General features: G+C 43.1%; 1 protein-coding gene across 1 annotated transcript in view; it reads right to left on the bottom strand.

Moving 5' to 3' along the window:
* The window catches only part of PRDM6 (PR/SET domain 6), a 71,820-nt gene that overhangs the window by 51,789 nt on the left and 316 nt on the right, over positions 1–19,715 (bottom strand). Inside the window, exons 1-2 of the mRNA XM_026046610.1 lie at positions 19,542–19,715; positions 11,649–11,956 (exon numbers count right to left, since the gene is read on the bottom strand). The exon at positions 19,542–19,715 is cut by the window's right edge and continues 316 nt beyond it. Of these exons, the coding sequence (XP_025902395.1) occupies positions 11,649–11,956; positions 19,542–19,715 (482 nt within the window). The remainder of the gene's footprint in view (positions 1–11,648; positions 11,957–19,541) is intronic.

Raw genomic sequence — 19,715 nt, 5'->3', positions numbered from 1 at the left:
CAGATGAATGTAGTCTTTGGAGGAAAGGGAGGCTGCGGACCTCAGCCTGACCCTCAGCCATCTTTTGTTGGGAATGGCAGACCCCAGGGTCACATAGCTGCTCAGGCAGAGTTACTGTCTGAGCCCACCCAAGCTCAGAGGTGCTGGGGACACCCCTGAGCCCAGGCAGCAGGGCTTCTGCTGCAGATGGTTTGGTGACAGAAACACACCAAACCCCTCGGCTTGGGATGCAATAGGCACCATTTGACAAAAACAGGCAAACAAATTAATCTTCCTAAAGCATCACCTCCATTCCATCTGCCATACTGYATGTGGAAACCTGAGCATGATCCTGGTGTGAGCAAGATCCTGGTTTGATCAGAAAAGAAGCAAAATTCAGACAAAGCAACATCGATGCAAAGATTTAAAACATCAATAAGGTGTTATTTTAAAAAAAAAATCTTTGGTGATTAGTGTAGGGCCCAAGGTAACTTAATGGTCACCTTCCCTTTGATTATCTTTGCAATAAAATTGCACTGAATTCTGAGCTTCCTAAACTCCTTACCTATCTTTTAAAGGTGCCGAATGATTTAGATCTATCAAACCGATCTGCAAGGTGATGGACCATAAACAATGGAAGAGGTTGAGTCAGGAGCAAAGTTGTGCTCCCAACACAGAAACAGGACTGTAAGTTTATTGGTAAACACCTCCCTTTGGTAAAAAGCTAGAGCCAGAGCACGGTACTCAGCAGTTTCCAGAATGGAGGCAAAAAAAAGAGGTAGATGAAAAATGGGGGACAGTCTGAAGGAAAACTGGAAACGAAAACGCTGCTGAAGGTACAGCTGAGGTCTTGTTATGGTAAACTTTGCCAATAGCCCCCAAAAGTGACATTAGCAGTAAGTAACTTTTAAGTCTCTGCAACTCTTTTCTATTTTTGTTAAAATCAGTCAAGAACTATTCTGCAACCTTCTCTTTTTTTTTGAAAAAATACGTTTGTTCAAAACCAAACCATTTTGCAGGAACTTATCAGTTCTGCATAAATATTTTGATAATATTTTGCATTAGTTAAAAAGAAACTCATTTTTTCTCCTGAAGTATTATTGCTTCCTTCTGTGTTTCCTGAATGCAGACTGTCTAGAGGCACCTAACCAGCTGTTTTTTCCTGCTCCAAATTTCCCTTATCCTGAGATAAAATAAAATTAAAGAAAATGAAGAAGTGCTTCATTTTGATATCAAATGTCAAATTCTGTTCAGAACGTTTGTTCTGAAAGAGAACTTCTTTTTGCCTTTTCACTTCTTGACAGGATAAAGTAAAATGAGAAAACAATATTTCCATTTTGAACTAGCATGAATTTCAATTCAGAAATCAGTCCACTTGACTGGMTACATGATCACAAGATGTGCTCACCATAAGGACAATCATTCCTCTTAGGGAAACTACTAGTATTAGGATTAAACCATYACGACAGGATTAAAATCAGGTTTAGGACATTAGTTCTCATTTCCCATATTACAGAACATATAATGCAAGCCATTTATATGGAGACAGCATATTTCAGACTTAACTAACTGCAAGTACTTAGAACTTTGGAAAAAAAAATAAAGCTATGTGCTTAGGTCTGTCATTATATTCATTAAGGATTTCATTACAGTGTGTAAAGAGTTAGATCCAGGCTAAAATATGGCCAATTAGAAAAATCTCCCTGCAGCATGCTATTCAAAAGAACCAYGCAATATCCTAAATCTCGTAGATTACTACAATCTGCCTGCCTTAAGGCAGCAGTGTTATTCCAGCAGTACTGCATCACTCAGTGATAGCTGGCCTGGTCTAGTTTGTTCACTTCCAAGATGCATGGTTGAGTGGGAAGAAGCCATTTCATTCAGCAGGATTTCACTCATCCAACAGCTGAGCTGGAAGAGCCTCAGCAAGCGCGGCATTGCTCTCTGTGTCCTAACACGTTGTGCTCTCTCTGAGACTGATGCTGCAACCTCTTACCTGATGTTACATTTGTCACAGGCCATTTCTAAAAGTACAACACAGAAGCAACATGGTATTACAGAGTCAGGGCAAGCAGTCGACAGATGTTGTCTATTAGACCACTGAAAGTAACACGCAAAAGACAATGATGCCTTCCTACAGCACCAACTGTAGCAGCCACTGCATAGAGGTGCTGGTAAGAGTGTAAGAAAGACACATTGGCCTCAGCTAGAGATTATGAGCTATTGTTGACAAAAGGCTGCTTATTTTTTAATGACACTTAAATATCTTAGCCCATACTCAGCTAAAATCAWAGAACTGTCACCAATGGCCTGGAGAGAGTCTATGACTACCTMAAAAGCAACATATTAAGAACCTAAACTTCTTGCTAAAGCACAAGGCTTTTGACCTTTAGTATGACTGCAACATTTGGGCCAAATATAACTTAAATTTAGACYATTATCCCCAAAACAGTGTTAAGTTATCACTGCTCAAACTAACATTAATTTTATCCTGAAATTTGTTTGCAGTATGCAGTGGCCATTTCCACTTCCTTTTCCTTTTTTATTCCTCTTTCTTTTTTTCTTTTTTTTTTTTACTTTGACTCCAGTGTTATGCCTTCTTTGTAAAAAATATGGCCCGTGAAATAATACCTACAATCTGTACTGCTATAACCCTTCTTTTGACAAAATGATAAAAGCTAATACTATGCTTCCTATAGTGAATGCTGAGATGACATGGAGCAAAGAGTAGAAACAAAACATATACACCCTTTTTAAAAATACTGATCTTTGCTCTAGTGGAACATTAGTTTGGATAAAAATCTTGAACTCTGGATTTGCTCACTTCATGTACGAGTGACAATGTACACAGCGTGGGAATTTATTTCTTTTTAATTTAAGATTGAAAGAAATACTAAACATTCTTCTGTTTCCTACAAGTGAAACAAATGACTGATGCAAAGAATAGAGCTTTCAGGCTGCCTCTTTTTGGACAGGATTCATGATAAAACAACTTTTCTCTATWTTTTAGTTCTGTAACTGAAAGCAAAACATGACTCAAAATGCCCTGAGTTCACTGAATTAACTTGCTTATATACCTCTCTACAAAAAGGATCAGGTTGAGTTACTGTTAAAATATGGAATTKTTTATGCATATCTTGCTAAATCCATGCAATAAATACACAGTGTAGTACAAACAATAGTTACATGCAACAGATTTTTTACAAGACACCAAAGATGAAACACACATTTCTTTGATGCTATTATTTATCCAATTATACACACACCCTGGCAATGTAATCTCTTCTTTATTTGAAGTAAATTATTAGCATTTGRTCAAATTAACACCTCCAGACCAGAGTACCTTTAAGGTGACTGTGCCTTACTGCTGCTGCATGCACAGAGATATCGAACATGCAGGTGGCTCTGTGCTTCATCTAGAAAGGTCAACCTACCTTGGAAAAAGATGATTTAAGCATTGTGATTAAAGTGATACTGCATTACTCACTCATGCCTGAAGACTTCATTAAAGCTCCCCATGACATCAACGGGAATGTTGTCTGAGCAAGGACGGATTAACAACTGCAGAACAGTAGTCCTGGAAGCTCATGCTCTGCATGGAACTCGATAAGTTAGCTGGTTGCCAGCTACAATGAAAACTCATCTAGAATTAGTAAAGACTCAATAACAACCTATGTTTTAAGGTGAGAGCAGTTAGAGATTTTCACCACTCATATTGCTCATTTTCACACGAATACAAAGTGTCGCAGTTTTGTGGTTGATGGCCGGTACTTCACAGATTTATTGTACTGATTTCCATTTAAGAAAACTTCAAAGGTGYATAATGTGACATAATGTCTTTATTATGTCTTCCAGAAATAATTGACCTAAATGAAGTTACTATACCCTATATCTATTGGTTAATTAGACCTGTAAGATGCGACAAATAAAACACATTATTGACTTTTATATCTTCAATCAAATAAATATTTACAGCCTCAATTTGCCAAAATTATTTACCTTTCAATAATGGATCACAAAGAGAATATGCAGTACAGGCTCAAACGAATGCCTTGGCCATCAGCAAACAAATTACAAACAAAAGAAAAAAAATAGCTTTCCAGTTGTCATTGCAGTCCATAAATAGCTGATGTAGGTTTCCTTTGAAGACGTGTGATCTTTTACATTAGTGGACTTTTTCAATGCATAATTGACCTTGAGATGGAGAATAACCTCATAGTAGARCGGCTTTTCTTTTAGTGAACAATGAGTATAGATATTAGAGGACGTGCCTCTTGTCAATGAGCATTGCTGAAATCTGCCTATACCACACTGGGACAATCAATTTTGTAAATGATTGCAATAATCAAGGAAATTGCCTAATTTATAAATCCTGGCATACGGCATTTTAATGGATTCTTACATTTTAATGCTGATGCTTTCAAAGCCAAATGAATTGTTGTCCAAGCTGTCACTACACAAAATGATAAAAACATTCAGTCTTGCGGGTAACTACATCTCATGGATATTCACACCATCGGGTACATAATCACTCATGAGCGAATTCTGCAATAGTTTCCAGTTACAAAACAGCAGTGAAAAGCCACTGTTTCCTTGTGAGAGCCTGCTCTGCAACTGAGGATAGAAAATTGTGGAGCATTAGTAAACAAAGATAGATACTTAAAAATATTCCTAACCCACTTTGTCATGTATGATAACTTGCTGTTTTACCTTTTTTCCTTACTTTTTTCCCGTAGAGAGACAAACCACCCTATTTCTTTAGGTGCAAGGAGGTAGATGGTGTGCACAGCTTTCTGATGGTGACACACATAGGTGCAGGCACCACTGCTTTGGGAGAAGCTCGTACAGAGGGCTTGGTCGCACAGCTATAACCAGCAGGTAATTCTGCCTAACCGGTGCTCCAGCTCTCTCTCCATCCTTGTGCTGGCTCCCCAGATGTACTTATACATAGATTGCTATTCTCAGTTAAACCTTAAGCAATTGATTTGAGCCAATAGTGGGCTGCCAGTACTTTACTTACTGCTCAATCTCACTAACCTGACATTTATGGTGTACTGATTGGCCTCTGTCAGTGGTGGTGGTTGTAAATTCACTTTGAAAAGCTTTGTGTTAACAGCCTTCAAGCAGGCTCGGAGACGAGTACGAGCAGGCGAGCTGACAATTGCTCGACCTCCTGCCCTTATTACAGTGAGTAAATCAGGCTTTGAGCCATTAGGCTGGAGCCTGAGGCCTACACAAAAAGGATTGACATGACTAAAGGTCAACCTCTGTCACACATGTGTAACAATTTGGATAATGGAATTCTGTAACTTATCTGGAAAAGGTGCCAAGAGCGGAGACAGAAAGTATATGCTAGGCTGAATTTGCCAGCTTTGACGTTATTTAGAAGGCTGCACTTCTCGGTCACTTATACACTTGATGACATGAAACCACAAACAGCAACAACATGTGTGTGTATATGCGTATATATATGTATACACACACACACACACACACACACACACACACACACATATATATATACGTATGTATGTTAGTGATACTGAACATCTTTTCTGCTCTGAAAAAGGACTTGCTGAAGTTTTGGTTTATTTTAGCTATCAACAATATTTTATTGGCATCTGGTATGCAATATATTTTGGGTACCCATATATGTCATTAAAATACTGCCTTTATTCACACACATTTAATCAGAAGTCAATAGAAATAATTCATTGTTAATGGTATCATAAATTAACTGTAATTTAAAGCCTTGTAAATGAGATTTTCTCCAACAGTGAAAATTGCCCTTACTAAATAATCATAACCATAATCATAATCATAATTGTACTCAAACACTTCCAGAATTTTGGTGACTGGAATACAGTCGCCTTTGAGCACAATGGAAATGTAGTGGGTCAAATAAGGACAGAAATGAACTTGCAATTTATTTGTTTCATTTGAAGATATTGTGCATTATATAATATAATCTCCAAAGTGAGATTTTATTTATGCCATGGAAAAATGGGCATCCACTGTATGACATGTGAATTTAGGGAAAAAAAAAAAAAAAAAAAAAAAAAGGAGAATTCCGAGTGCCCTTGTGTATGCTTTGTGCAATACACATAATTTTTTTTTGCAGTAATAACATTGAGATTTTGCAGCCCTATGCAAAACGCCCAAGTTTACATAGTTATTCCAAACTTCCCTTCACTTAAATAAGAGGAGGTTTAGTCCCCACACTGAATTATTTTCATCACATGTATTCTTAGTCTACTCTAAGTCTAATCTACTCAGACATACAATAGACCCGTTATGAACATGGAACAAATATAGAAAAGAAAAAGGCAGGAAAAAGTCTTATCTAATAGAAATGTTTTTAAAGTAAAACTCAATTTTTAATTTAGCTGCTCTAAGGAATGAAAAATATCAAATATAAACTTACTTTTATATTTGTGAYCAAGGTAAGCTTATATGCTCCTCAGGAAGGAATATGTAACTTACAAAAGCTATTTGGAAAAATGTGATACTAAATGATCCAGAAATACTAATGGGAGCAAGMTGCTTTATAGCAACTTACTGTAATTGTCTTCGGAGGTGCATAAATGATGCGAGGGCGGGCCCCAACACATAAATTCAAGAAGTTGTAGTGCTGCATGTGTTCTTAGAGAAATTTTAGTTCAGTGAGCTACTAAGCATAATTTTCACATTATTTCCTGTAGGCAGTACATGAATTTAAAATCAACGTAAAAATGAAAATCTTTGTGTTCTTTTAATAGAAAATAAAAGGAAACTAACAGTGAGACTTACACATCCTTACACAAAAAATCCTTACAAAAGGCAAAACAACAAAGGAATGGAACCAGCAGCTACTCTGCATAATTTCAGATATATTAGTAAGATAGCTAAAGTTTATTTTTGATCTAAAATTATTTGAATTTCATGAACATGACATGCTTGAAATAGAGCTGACAGCAGTCTAGAATACTAGATGATGGATTGCTGAGAAACATAAATTTCACTTTAATACAACTAAGGCATGCAAAAAATTCAGTCCCCTAGACTTCTGTTGTAACATTGAGTCCAAAATGTCAGAGAGTTCTTGATCTGGAAGGTAAAGATGGGATCTGCAAATTAATACATACAGAACTGTGCAGTATCTATTGCATGACCTTTGGGCCAGCACATTGCCCAGCAGCGTCCCTGTCCCAGGTCYATTTGAAGTCCAATGCACCATCATCACCTTTGACTTTGGTGCACAAGCTGGCCAGTGAAATGTGGCATTTTATTAAAATCACAGGCACACCAGTTAATATTGTCCATGTCTGAGAAAATTGGGACTATGCTAGCATTTTGTATTATTAATGAACACCGTGCTACGTGGAAATTTTATTGATGCCTTAAAAAAAAAGAAAAAGAAAAATAAATCCTTTCACAAAAGCAAAATTTTAAATTAAATCAAATTAAATCAAAGTAAAACTATAGATTTAATATCCTTGGACTGTTTCTCCAACTCCCCCCCCCAAAAAAAAAAATAGAACAACTTGATGTCTGGAAAGAAAAAAAAGAAAAAGACCAAACTGTTTACCAGGAGAATAGAAGAAAGGAATATATAAGCTTTCCTTTGGTATGTCTGTCATTAAAGCTTGCTTCATTTAGGCTGTGTTTGCAGAGAAAAGGATCATTACTATTTAGCTCTTTCCAAATTTCACAGTTCAGAGACTGAAAAACTTTGACTACTAAAATGCATACGCTTTTTAAACTTCTGTATTTTCTTCTAATAGAATTTTAAGCGTGTATCGTATACATTCCTTAAGTCTACTCTTATTAAATTTTGATGTTAAACAGAAAGGGGAAACCATGTGCAACTAGATTAATTTATCTCCRGGGAATAAGGATACATTAATAATTGAGATAATGTTTTCATATATGTTGGAATCAAGTGTGCCTTATTAGAAAACACATTAAGGGAAAATTATCTCATTCTCATCAATAAGACCTAATTGCTGAGAAAGTCTGTTTTCTTTGCAATAACATTAGAAAGAGATTGTTCTTGTTACTTCAAAATAAAAAAAAAAAAAAAGAAAGAAAAAAAAATCAGAAATATTATCAAGCACTGTTGGAACAAATGCCTGTAGTACCAAAGACTGTGTTTACTTAATACACCCAGTTCTGTTTTTGTTTTAAACAAATCCGAGTTTATTGTATTTTTATAAAATACAAGCAAACTCTGGATTGGATAGGAGGGGGCCAAAGGGGAAAGAAAAAGAAGTACAACTAAAAATGACTAATATTTTTGGCTTTCTGAAGGGCTGATCTTTCTGTAAGTTATAAAAAATGATCTTGGCTGATTGCTAGAGAACTCTATAATTTCCCATGAACACCCATAGGTGTCAAGGCCTGTTGTGAGGTAATGGAACGGTATGTAATTTACTCTGAATCGCTGTACATTATGCTATATGGATTACATACAAAGCAAACACTGACTGCATGGTGGGAACACTTGTGCAGACAGACCAAAGCATATTTCCATAGTGTTGAGCTGCACATCAAATGCAATGTTTCTGATGTTTCCCACAACAAAGCAAATTAAATAAAAGCCACCAAATCAGTAACAAAGCTTAGAAGTCTTTACAATGGTGCTTCTATTTATTTACTGCCCAGCTGAAAAAAGAGAGCTGTACATGAAAATAAACATCCATCAACCTAACTTTGCAAAGCTGAGGGAAAAGATATGTATGTATTAGAAATCTGTTTACGGTACGAAGAAAGATAAGTTTCCTCYGAAGATCCATCAGAACTTATGACTAAATAACTAGTTTGTAGACAATTTTGTGTTTACAGCTATCTTGAAAAGACCAGTGAAAAAAAGAATTGACTACAGCCACAGTTTTATAAAGGGACCAATAAGACCCTCTTGTTCCTTTGATATTTACCACGTTACAATCTTCCTTCTTATAGCATGTAGACTACTAGAATACAAAATAATCAATTTTATACTTTCTACGGCCTTTATTTATTTTCTTAAATCAGCTTTGTAAATTCACAGACACTCTCTGATGAGTTTCTTGACTGTATTTGTTCTTTCCTGGTAGTGCTTTGCTAGGTAAAATGTACCAAACAGAAAGTCAAAAAAAATGGGAAATGGCCAAAACTTTAAGTTTAACTAAATCTCAGTGAATACGACTCCCGCAAATAATTTTTGCATTAACAGAAATAGTCTGACACCTTGAGCCACCCACAGTACCTCTCCTCCAAGATATTAAACATAATTATTTTGAAGAGAAATCACTTAAAATACACACACACACAACACACATTGTTTCTAGCCAACAGGGAATCTGTGTCGTGTGTTAAGAACAAAAGAGCAAACTCGAACAAAAAACTCAACTGACACTCGTTGGTGACCTGAATCTGGCATCACATCAGTCCTGTCTTTTATTTTTCCTTAACATCTTTTTCTTCTTTGCTCTCAGCTCTTTCCTTCACTGCCACCATCCTCTCTCCCTCCACAGTTAAGCTCCRGCTTGTTGGGCAGTTCTAGCAGTGGATAAAATCTTCTTTTTCCCATTCTATGTTGTCTGTCATGGTACGTAAATAATACCAATATTTCAGCTGATCTTTTCAAACAATTTTTAATCTAAATTCAAATAAGGCTAAAAAGAAAATCATTCGTATATAATGCAAGAATATGTATCAATATTAATTTAATGTGCATAAAACTCACTCATATCCCATAGATTATTTTTTAAGTGATAAAGTGAATATTTAAGGCTAATTCGAAGTACTCTAATTCCACTGACTTCAGCTAAATTACAGTGATTTCTGCAATCTGAGGAGTCATCTTGCTTATTTATTCACTTAATATTTGGTTAATTAATATAATCTAAACCACAGAATCTCATCTCCTAATGAAAATAAAACATCCASCATCAGCAGTGTTTCATAAATATATTAAATTAATAACATGACCCACGATGCTCTCTTCAAAATCATTTGGCTTTGATAGAAGAAGAGGTAAGTGCAACTTATTAATAACAGCTACGCAAGAGAAATTCCAGTCCCACTGAAGGCAGCAGTAAAACCCCAAAGACTTCAAGTTATCCGAAAGTTTTCTGAGTGCATATATGTGCTTTCTGGGATTGTTTTTTTACTTTTTTTTATGTGAAATTCTCTCTCTCACCTCAAAACAAAGCCCTTGAGGGATTACTTATATTTGTTTGCATACAGGAAATGCACAGGAGTTCCTACTAATGGAAGCAGGGCACAGTGCACTCATAGCAGATACTTTGTAAAAAAAAAGAAAGGAGAAAAATGATGAAAAGAGATATCACGAGCACCAAATAACTGATGACCTAAATATTTGCTTTTTTTTTTCTGTGAGCAACTGGTATTTGCAACATCTTGTCTCCGTAACACCAAATACCTTTGAAAAATCTTTTCCCATTAATATATACACACTGAAAACAAGAAGAATGCTCTTGACATCTTCACAGCCTTTTGGTCAGGTTTCTAATCAGCAAGCACGTTCCCCTGTTTTCTGAAGAGTGCAATCTGGTCCAAAAGAGCGGTCTCTGCAGGCAGAGTCCTGCCGACTCTCCACAGGAGCTACCCCTGCTACCCACAGGAGCTGCAGCCCCAGAGGACATAGAGAAGGAGAAACTGATACCTCCTAGCACAGCAAAGAGGAAATGAACAGTGAAAGGTAGGGCAGACAGGAGCCCATACCTGTAGATAAGAAGTTCCTTTACCACATCCACATGCAAAATAAGTATATATTGCCTTTTCTTTCTAAAATAAGAAAATGTTCTTGTCGTTAGCATTTGTGTATGTAGGCATGAAACTCCTGTGCTTCACTGGGGACCAGTGTAAATTGTTATGACCAGCAACAGCCATGGATGTCCCTGTAAGACTGCAAGGATACATTGGAGGATCTGTGATTGCCTCAGCCAAAGAGCTGCCGGTGTTTAACACAAAATAAGTTTAACTATCATACCCTGCATGCCTTCATATGGATCATCAGTGCCGCCGTCTCTAGGATGGTGACAAATACAAAAGACCATCTCAAAGGGAGAGCTAAAAGTGATTTTCACACAACAGCACTGAAGGCTCCACTAGGGAATGGAGCTGCCTAGAGTTGCACTAAATTGTGAACAGGCACTGACACCCTCACTGTGAGAACGGCAGACCTGGAGACATGGCCTCCCTCCTCGTATCAGCATCTTTAGCAGACTGATGRTAGGTCACAGTGATGGTCCCAGGCTGCCATCTGCCATTTCCACCCACGCCCTCTGCTCAAATTAAGATGACGCAGCCCATACTGTGRCCTGACAGCTGCAAGAGCTGTTGCTACTCTGACCAAAATACGAACTATGTTTTGTTATAGCTACCACTTTCTCTGGAGATGCCTCTGAGTTTCATGTCAGAGCCTCTGCAATCTCCCACTTTTCCCAAGAAAACCAGGTTCATCTGTCAGCTGCCCGCTGGTTCCCTAGGTATTCTAAATGGGACAAAGTTTTGGCTTGCATTGGCTATTGATTACGTTTCCAAACCTGCTGGTTGGACTTTTACTTAAACGARGGTTTTTCTTCCACTGGGATCAAACTGTGTCATTCCTAGACACAATTACATTTGATGAGGTTTACTTCAAAACAGTCAACCGCGACGAGGAAGGGAAGGTGACGACTTACTTCCCAGAGATGCTGAGTGTTCCTGATGGCTCCCGTTTGTACCTTCTCCGGCAGGAGGAGAACTCCCTGGAAAGGCCCTATCCAGGTGCCCTGCTGGATGCGCTGCGCGGCACAGATGCCGTAGGCCAGGCCGGGCACGGTGCTGGTGCACAGACACACCTCGCGCGGCAGGTCGCGGAGCCACTCGGGGATGTCGGGGGGCGGCCCCGCCGCGGCCGCGCTGCTCGTGCCCACGAGCCGGCGCAGCGAGTGCAGGGGCCCGTGCATGGGGCACTCGCCGTTGCGGTTGTCAGCACACATGTCACATCCTGGAAGGCAAGGACGGGAAAGCTCTGTTAATACGGTGCTGCCAGCTACCATCATGATCGCTACCCCCGGCGAGATCTCGGGGGGCCCCCCCGGCACTTAATGGCAGCCCTGTATCTGTACGCATCATGCTCTTTTGTATGTCGCTTAGGACAGCCTTCCTAACCTCACCAAAGCCCTTAATAAGAAATCCCAAAGGCTCCGCAGAAACCCTGCAGACACTTTGCAAGGCCAGTGTGTTCACAGACCTGCCAAGATTCATTTATTGTGACACAGTTTTTAAGATTAATTTTTTGACTAATAAAAAGACCATTTAAACCGTCTCGCTTTTGTGATGAAGGGTTCTGTAATGTATTTCAATGAGGCATTTTAAATCATACTTGTAATTTCTTACAAGTCTCCCTCATTCAGCTTACCACAGTTCAGCCCAAGGGTTTAACTGGAACGGGATTTAATTTGATCCTCATTCTGAACCAACATCCACTCTACTTTACACATTAACATGTGTGTGCACACACATTTAGAAATCCATTTAGAAGTCCATTTAGCAAATAAAATAAATAAAAAGAGAACCTTGTGAATGACAAATTGGATCATTCATGTATGCTTGCTTTCTCATAACCTAGTCTAATCTTGAAATTGAAAATATGTGGCAAATATTCCACATCTGCAGCACACCTTTAAAAAGGCTTTTTCTATCGAGCTGGAATACTTGTCCTTTGCCTACTATATGTGACTGAGCCTAAGAACAAAACCAGTGTGTCTGGTTTTGTGAACAGCTCCCATGAAAAAAGCCAGTGTGTAGAAATGTTATTTTCCCTAACCACTGTTATTAATGGATGATGTTTCTCTATTTTGGGAAGATCCAACTGTGATTTTTCTTTTATGAGCAAAGGAAATATAGGAAAAGTGTTTCCATTACACACTATTGCACATGCCACGATCGTGCAACTTCCAGGAAAATGTTTCATGCTCGGGAAAMCCATTTCTCTGGAGGTATGCTGAGTTATTGTAACAATAATTCTATTGAAATAGGTTACTGTCTTCAGCACATTTCACATTTTGTAACACAATAAAGGTTTTTATAGAGATCTAGTCCAGAAATACAAACAAAGGAAAAACAATAACAACACCATAGTACTAACAGCTCTTGCCCCAAACAATTTTATAGTACCTACGCTGTCCTCATAAAAATAAAGCCAAGTATTCACTATAGAAGCCGGAACTTAGCGGTCTAAGCCACAGATTTAGGCTTGCTAGATTGCCTGTAACCGCAGGTTCAATTCTCAGCAGGACTTAGTCAGCTTTTCCTCTTTCCAAGGCTGAGAAGCTCCACGCACTGTGCGATGTAGACCTCTTTCCTACGGAGCCCTCAAAGGAAAACCTGCCTCTCTATTCATTTTAAATAGCGAAAAATACCTTTTGAAAATATGGCCTCAGACTGGAAAATTTTGGGGCACATTGTCTAAGAGCAACTACCTGCCATTCCCGCTGAAATTGCACCAAGAGGAAGCGAGAAGCAACGCAAAGCCACCTAGCTGGGACAGGGCTCACACTGGCAGGAAGAAAACTTTGGGCTGGAAGGTTAAAGCCTCCCCGTAGCAGTATTAACCCCACTGCACAGCAACTCTTCTGCTGGGTTAAGCCATAAGCATGGAGGGATTTTGTTCACTTGGGCCATGTCAATAAGAAGCAGCTTGAGATGGGGGATTTGCAGGACCCAAAAAAAAAAGGTTTGAGTTGTCATGAGAGAAGCTCATCATGCTGCAGATGTCTGTTCCTAAGCACAAGAGGGAAAAYGGGCAGCAAGCACACAGTGAGGGTATTTTTGTTGTTGTTGCTGTTTCCACAGCTCGTTCGGAAAGTGAAGCCCCACCGCAACATCTTTTCTTTCCCCTCCGAACCCAGCGATCAAGAAACTGTGTTTTTGGAATAGCCGAAGGGTTCATGGGCTGTGTTGGATTTTGGCACTCACAGACCACACGGGACAGGATCCCAAATAGGAAAAAAAAAGGAACAAACTGGCATGCAAGTACACTTTAAACAAATCCGGCATCTCACCATGCGAGTTCAAAAGAAAACATTTGACAGGAAAGCTGAGGGTTTGAAGAACRGATGTCCAACCATGATCTTCATTAGCAGCCGGGGCAGGCCCTCAGATCCGGCCCGTTTGCCGGACGATCTTTTAGCTGTCCAACTCTCCTCCCAACTGCCTGATTATTAATGGCTTGCTTGGAGACACCAAGTCTCAGCAGCAACTGAAATTAAACATGCCAAGGCCTCTTCATGGCTCTATTAAGGCAATTTCAGTGGCAATCGCCTGCATCCCACCACTAGCTAAGCACAATTTGTCACGTACACCACTTTTAGTACCTGCCCAGGCCAACGATTTCTTCACTTTACCCCACCAACACATCTGGGTAAATCATTTTGCTTCTACCTCTTGAATGAAAAGATGTTAAGAAACTGAACGGAGGGGTGTCCTTTACAGAAAGTTGCACATAATGATATTATTTTCCACTCTCTGAAAACACTGGTAATGTTTTAATGCTTGGCAGCAGCAGTATCTTATCTCCTGCTGTGCTCCTTTCCCTTTGTCCTGCCAAAGCCAAAAATTCGGAATATGGGACATCTTCTGAAATTGTTTTGGCTTATGGATTGTGGATGAGAGGGAGTCATTAATACTAACCAGTACTGAAATTCTTCTTCTCCTTCTAGTCACAGGCTTAATCTATCTCTAGTTCTTATTTACTTTTGAGAAATCCAAACAAATTTCCCCGGGCAGTATATAAGGAATGGAAGCCCTACTAGACATACTTTACCTCATTTTTGGGAAAAAAAAAAAAAAAAAAAGTAGTGCACTCCTTTTCTCTTTCTTCAACTTACTCTCATCAAATGATACTTGGATACCCAAGCAATGAAATACCCATTTATTTAAAGACAGCCACCCATATATTCCTTTGCCTCCAAGAAGGAGGTTAGAAAGTCCTTAATATCAGAYGGGGAAGAAAAGGGAGGAGAACTTATTCACAAGAAACAGTCTCTGTCTTGCCCATTGCACTGTCTCATCCCATGATCATTGGGATCATCTTCATGAGCACTAAAATATAGGACAGGAMGCGCTTGCTTCTCACAGTACTGGAGTGTCCAGACTGGATGGCATCTGTCATTACAACTGGATATTGACAGATTCCCATTTTAATGGGAAGGGGGGAAGGTCACCCCACAAAAGGGACGTGTCTGGGCAAGTCCGAGCTTTCCAGCTTTCCACCGCACACGGCAGCAAGAAGAGTCGCTCCATCTCCTCCCTTCTCTTTTGGCCTCAATGAGCAGCTGTGTGACGAATACAAGCTTCATCTGAGGACCACCAAAATTAATACTTGACTGTAAAAACTGACTGTAACAGATTCAGTTGAGTCTCAGACCAGTGGGAAAACATAAATGCAAGAAATGTGAGAAGATGAAGGGAATTGTTGGAAAAGGAAAAAGGAGTGTCCCCTGATCAAATCAGGAGCCTTTGCAGGTAAGGTCAAAGGGAACATTCTGTTTCGTACCCAAACACAACCAGTTTCTTTGGGAAGAGTTCAGTTTCTCGCTTTATAGCTTCATTGGCTGTAGGTGAGAGGATTTAGAAAAGAAAGAAGCACAGAAAAGAAAAAAAAAAAAAAAAGAAAAAAAAAAAAAAAAAAGATATCCTAGCAGAGCTGCTTGCTATGGCTCTTTGGGGAGGAGAGCAATATGTTATCATTTATTTGCCTCCATAAAAATGAACGCAGCATAATGCCAGCACTGTAACTCCATGTGAGCACACTTTAAAGGACTAAACTTAAGCCAAACAAAAAGGACTCATCATTGCCCCCAAAATATAATAGCTTCTAAACACTTTCCAACCTAAATAATATCCCTACCGCATATTTTAAAGGAAATCTGAGAGGAGAAAGCTTTTGTCAGTAAAGGTAGATTCCAACATCGTGCCTCAACCAGCTGTAACAATAAACGAGAAGAAATTCATTCCGGTGACAGGCTTCGGGGGTGCAGCCGCGCCGGAGACCTGCCGCTCGCCGCCGTGGGGCGCGGGCGGCCCCCGGCCCGACCCGACCCGACCCGCGCCGCTCGCTCGGGGCGCGCAGGTTGCGCGGAGGCCGGAGCGGCGCGCGGAGCCTCCGCGGCCTCCCCGCGCCGCGGTCCGAGCGGCCCCGACCCGACCCCGGCGGGCCCCGGGATCCGGCTCCGGAGCGGGGCGCGAAGCGGCCGCGCTGCCCAGGGAAACTTTGGGGCAATTCCCCTCTCTTTCCGAGCAGGGTGGAAGCGGAGAGCGGGGGGCGTTGTTGCTTTTTATTTTTCCGTCTGTCTGCGATTGAGCGTACGAATGAATTAAATTCTCGTGTCAGGTATGAGAAGGGTAGGAGAATATTGCATGTAGATAAACCTTGCCGCCCCCTGGCCCGGCGAGACCCCCCTGCACAATGCGGAGATGATGAATAGGCTCTGCGAGAGGGGATCGAAGTTCAGTCCGCACCGGCTCCACTCTCTCCTACAAAACTATAGGGCAATTAATTGTGGCTTGTCCCCTCATCCTTCATCTCCTGGTGGCACATATCGATGGAGATTACTGCTGATGGACCATTTTATCACCCTAAATAAACAGTCACCACCTTCCCTAACCTCAATCTAATATATGGCTATCTGCTACGTTTAAGGGTGCTGGGTAACTAATGATGTAAAATAGTTAAATTATATAGGTTACCAGCAGCCTGGAAAAAAAAAAAAAAATCCTAATATTCCTCAGGCCGACCCGCTCCCCAGCACGTTGCCCGTTTGCGCTGTCTCCCCGCAAGCGGAGCGGGAAGCGGCGCGCRAGCCGCTCGCTTATGTGACACGCCAGTTCCACGCGTGTCCAAGGCGGCGGCAGCTCGGCGCCCTGCAGCTCGGTGCGCGAGCCGCGGGCTTCTCCCGGAGGAAGGAGCCGCTTCCCGGCGCCTGCCCGGCCCGCGTCCTGCCGCCCCGGGCCCCCGTTGTGGGGCCAGGACGTCGCCCCTCGGCCCCGCGAATCCCCCTCCCCGCACCTCACCCACCCGCCGCGGTCAAGAAACACCCTCGTTCCTGAAAATTCCCAGCTCGGGAGGAAAACGATCCCCAAGCCCTTGCCACATGARCAGGGATTAAACATGATCCCCTTCGCTTCCCTGCGAGCAAAGACCGTGGGGTCCTAATTAGTTGTATATATTTACCTCCCCCAGCAAACGCCTTCCAACATAAAACCGCTCCGTGCGGACACGTCGCTCCCCGGCGGGCGGCGTTAATCTGCTAAACGGCCCCCGTTTTAAGCGATGCTGGGCGCCCGGGCCGCGTGCGCCGGGAGCGGCCGCCGCTGCCGCCCATGCGCGACGCCCCGAGACCGCGGCGAGGGGCTCGGGGCTCGCGGGGCGGCCCCGGCCGAGCAGGGGAGCCCGGGGCCGGGCAGAAATGGCGGCGCGCGGGGAAGGGAGGCTGCAGGAGCGCAAAGTTTGAGGCCGAGGCCGAGGGGGGATCGGGCCCGGCCGGGCCGGGCGGCTCTGCGCGCCCGCGGGCGGGTAACGCGCCCGGGGGCGCCTCGGGAGCTGAAATGCGGAGCAGAGCAGCAGGGAGAGCTCGGAGGCCGCTGCTTCCCCTCGTGCACAACCCAAGCTGCCTTCCTGACCCTCAGATGGRCACCTCCAGTGCGACAGTCGCACAGAAGGGACTTAAGAGGTTGAAAACCTAAAAAATGAAAAATGCCCCTGCCGAGGGACTCCCGGCGCTATTCGGGAGGCGCTCGGAGACCCTGCCCGGCCAAGCAGGGCGGCCCCACAGCTCTCCTTCCTATGGAGGCACATGGGCTGTAGCCTCCTTCTCCCTCACTTCCAGTTTGCTTACTTAATTTTTTGTTTGTTTTCCTCTTGTCTATTTTTAAGAACACGCTGCCCCAAAGCGAGCGCATCCAACAGTCACAAGACTGAAACTCTCGGGCAAAAAGTTTCGTCTGAAGGAAAAAAAAAAAGGCAGACCAAAAGTTGCTCAGCAGACAAGTTCAGCGATTTTGGATGTAAAAGATATATATAATATCTACGTATCACAATAATTAAAAATAACGGCGGAAGGGGGAGCGAGGCCCGGCGGTCGCTGCGGCTCCTTTGTGCGAGCGCCGCGGCCTGCGGAGGAGCCACCCGGGCCCCGCGCAGCCCTCGGCGGCCGCCGGGCCTTGAAAACACTCCCCGGGTCGATTTTGCTTTTTCCTTTTTAATTTTCCTTTCTCGTTATTAAGACTTTTATCTGGCAGATTCGCGGAGCTGCCCCGGGAAGTAAAGCACGTCCCGTCCGCGCAGCGCAGCAGGCGATCAAAAACGGGCGCCGCGGACGCCGCGGAGCACCCGGCGCCTACGAGGCGGCGTTTTGGGCGCCGAGAACGGAAAACACGCGGGCACCTCTCACGACGGGGCAAAACCAATGCCGGAGACACGCCGCGTGTCCAGCATGGGAAGTTTTTCGATAGGAGGAGGAGGAGGAGGAGACGGAAGCCCAGCACGGCCGGCGCTCGGGTCCGCGCCCGCCCCGCGCCCGCGGAGCTGCTGCGGCCGCAGCCTCGCGCAAACTTTCCCAGGAAACTCCAGCCCCGAGACGGCGCCCAGTGGAGCCACGTCTGGCTCGGGCGTCTGCTCGTGGTGTGGGGAGTCATTGGTGAGTTCAGCACTCTGCCTTGAATGGGCATTTCAGGAGGGGAGTGGGGGGAAGAACAGGAAAAAAAAAAAAAAGTAATGAACTCTAGAATAAGACAGGATACTTGAAGCAACGGTTGGGGGAGGGAGGAAGAGCCCAAGCTAAAGACGTCTTCCAGTGCCTAAGCAGGGTTAGATCTGTGCGTTCAGACTGTGAGCAATACATTTGGTGAAATAATGCAATTAATCTAGTCAGTTTCACCCCAGTATTTTCCTCSGCCGCGTACTATCTAAGAGGCAGCAACAAAAGGCAGGCGGAACCAGCTTCTAAAATCAGAGCTCCCGACTGACACAGATGGTAAATAACTGGGGCATTGCAACCCTTCCTCCCTCACTCTCTCCCCTCAAAGAAAAATCCCGATAAATGGCAAAAACGAGATTAAGTATCTCCTAAAAAACAATTCCCAAATGAATGCTGACAGACAGGCAGAAGAGGTTTTTTTTCCCCCCGTCTCGAAAACAATCTTGTGGGTTTCTCTCCTAAGTGATCATGTCAGGCTTTTCGGAGGGGATGAAAAACAAAACTAGCCAGGTGTCAACGAGATCTGAAAGCAAAGCGATCCTCTGAGGCAAGAGGAAGGAACGTTTCCCATCCTTCCTTCCATGGCCTTCCTGATGAAAAGTGCAACTTTCCCCGCGCCCGGCGCAGCGCTCGCGTGGATTCCCGGGGCGCGGAAGATGCCGCTTTGCCGCAAGTGGCGCCTGGGGCTGCATTTCCTGGGATGCAGAGGGAAGCCGCCCCGGAGCTCCCTCCCTGCCTCCCTCCAGGCGAGGAGCCTCCCCACGACCCCGGGAAACGCTTCGCGGGGCAGAGCGGGCCAGGGCGCCCGGGGAAGGCGCTCCCGATACGTACGGTTGTTGGGGTCGCTGGCGTGCTGGTTGAGCGGGATGATCTCCATGCGCTGCTGCCCGTACAGGTAGTAGTCCAGCTCCTCGGCCGTGCAGCGGGGGCGGCCGCATTTGCCGCCGCCCGCCCCGCACACGTCCCTGGGCAGCGGCAGCGGCGGCGGCAGCGGCGGCGGCAGCG

This window comes from Nothoprocta perdicaria, unplaced genomic scaffold, assembly GCF_003342845.1.
Source record: "Nothoprocta perdicaria isolate Ctin4 unplaced genomic scaffold, notPer1 scaffold_45, whole genome shotgun sequence".
NCBI lineage: Eukaryota > Metazoa > Chordata > Aves > Tinamiformes > Tinamidae > Nothoprocta > Nothoprocta perdicaria.
This window is presented reverse-complemented; position numbering and strand designations above follow the sequence as displayed.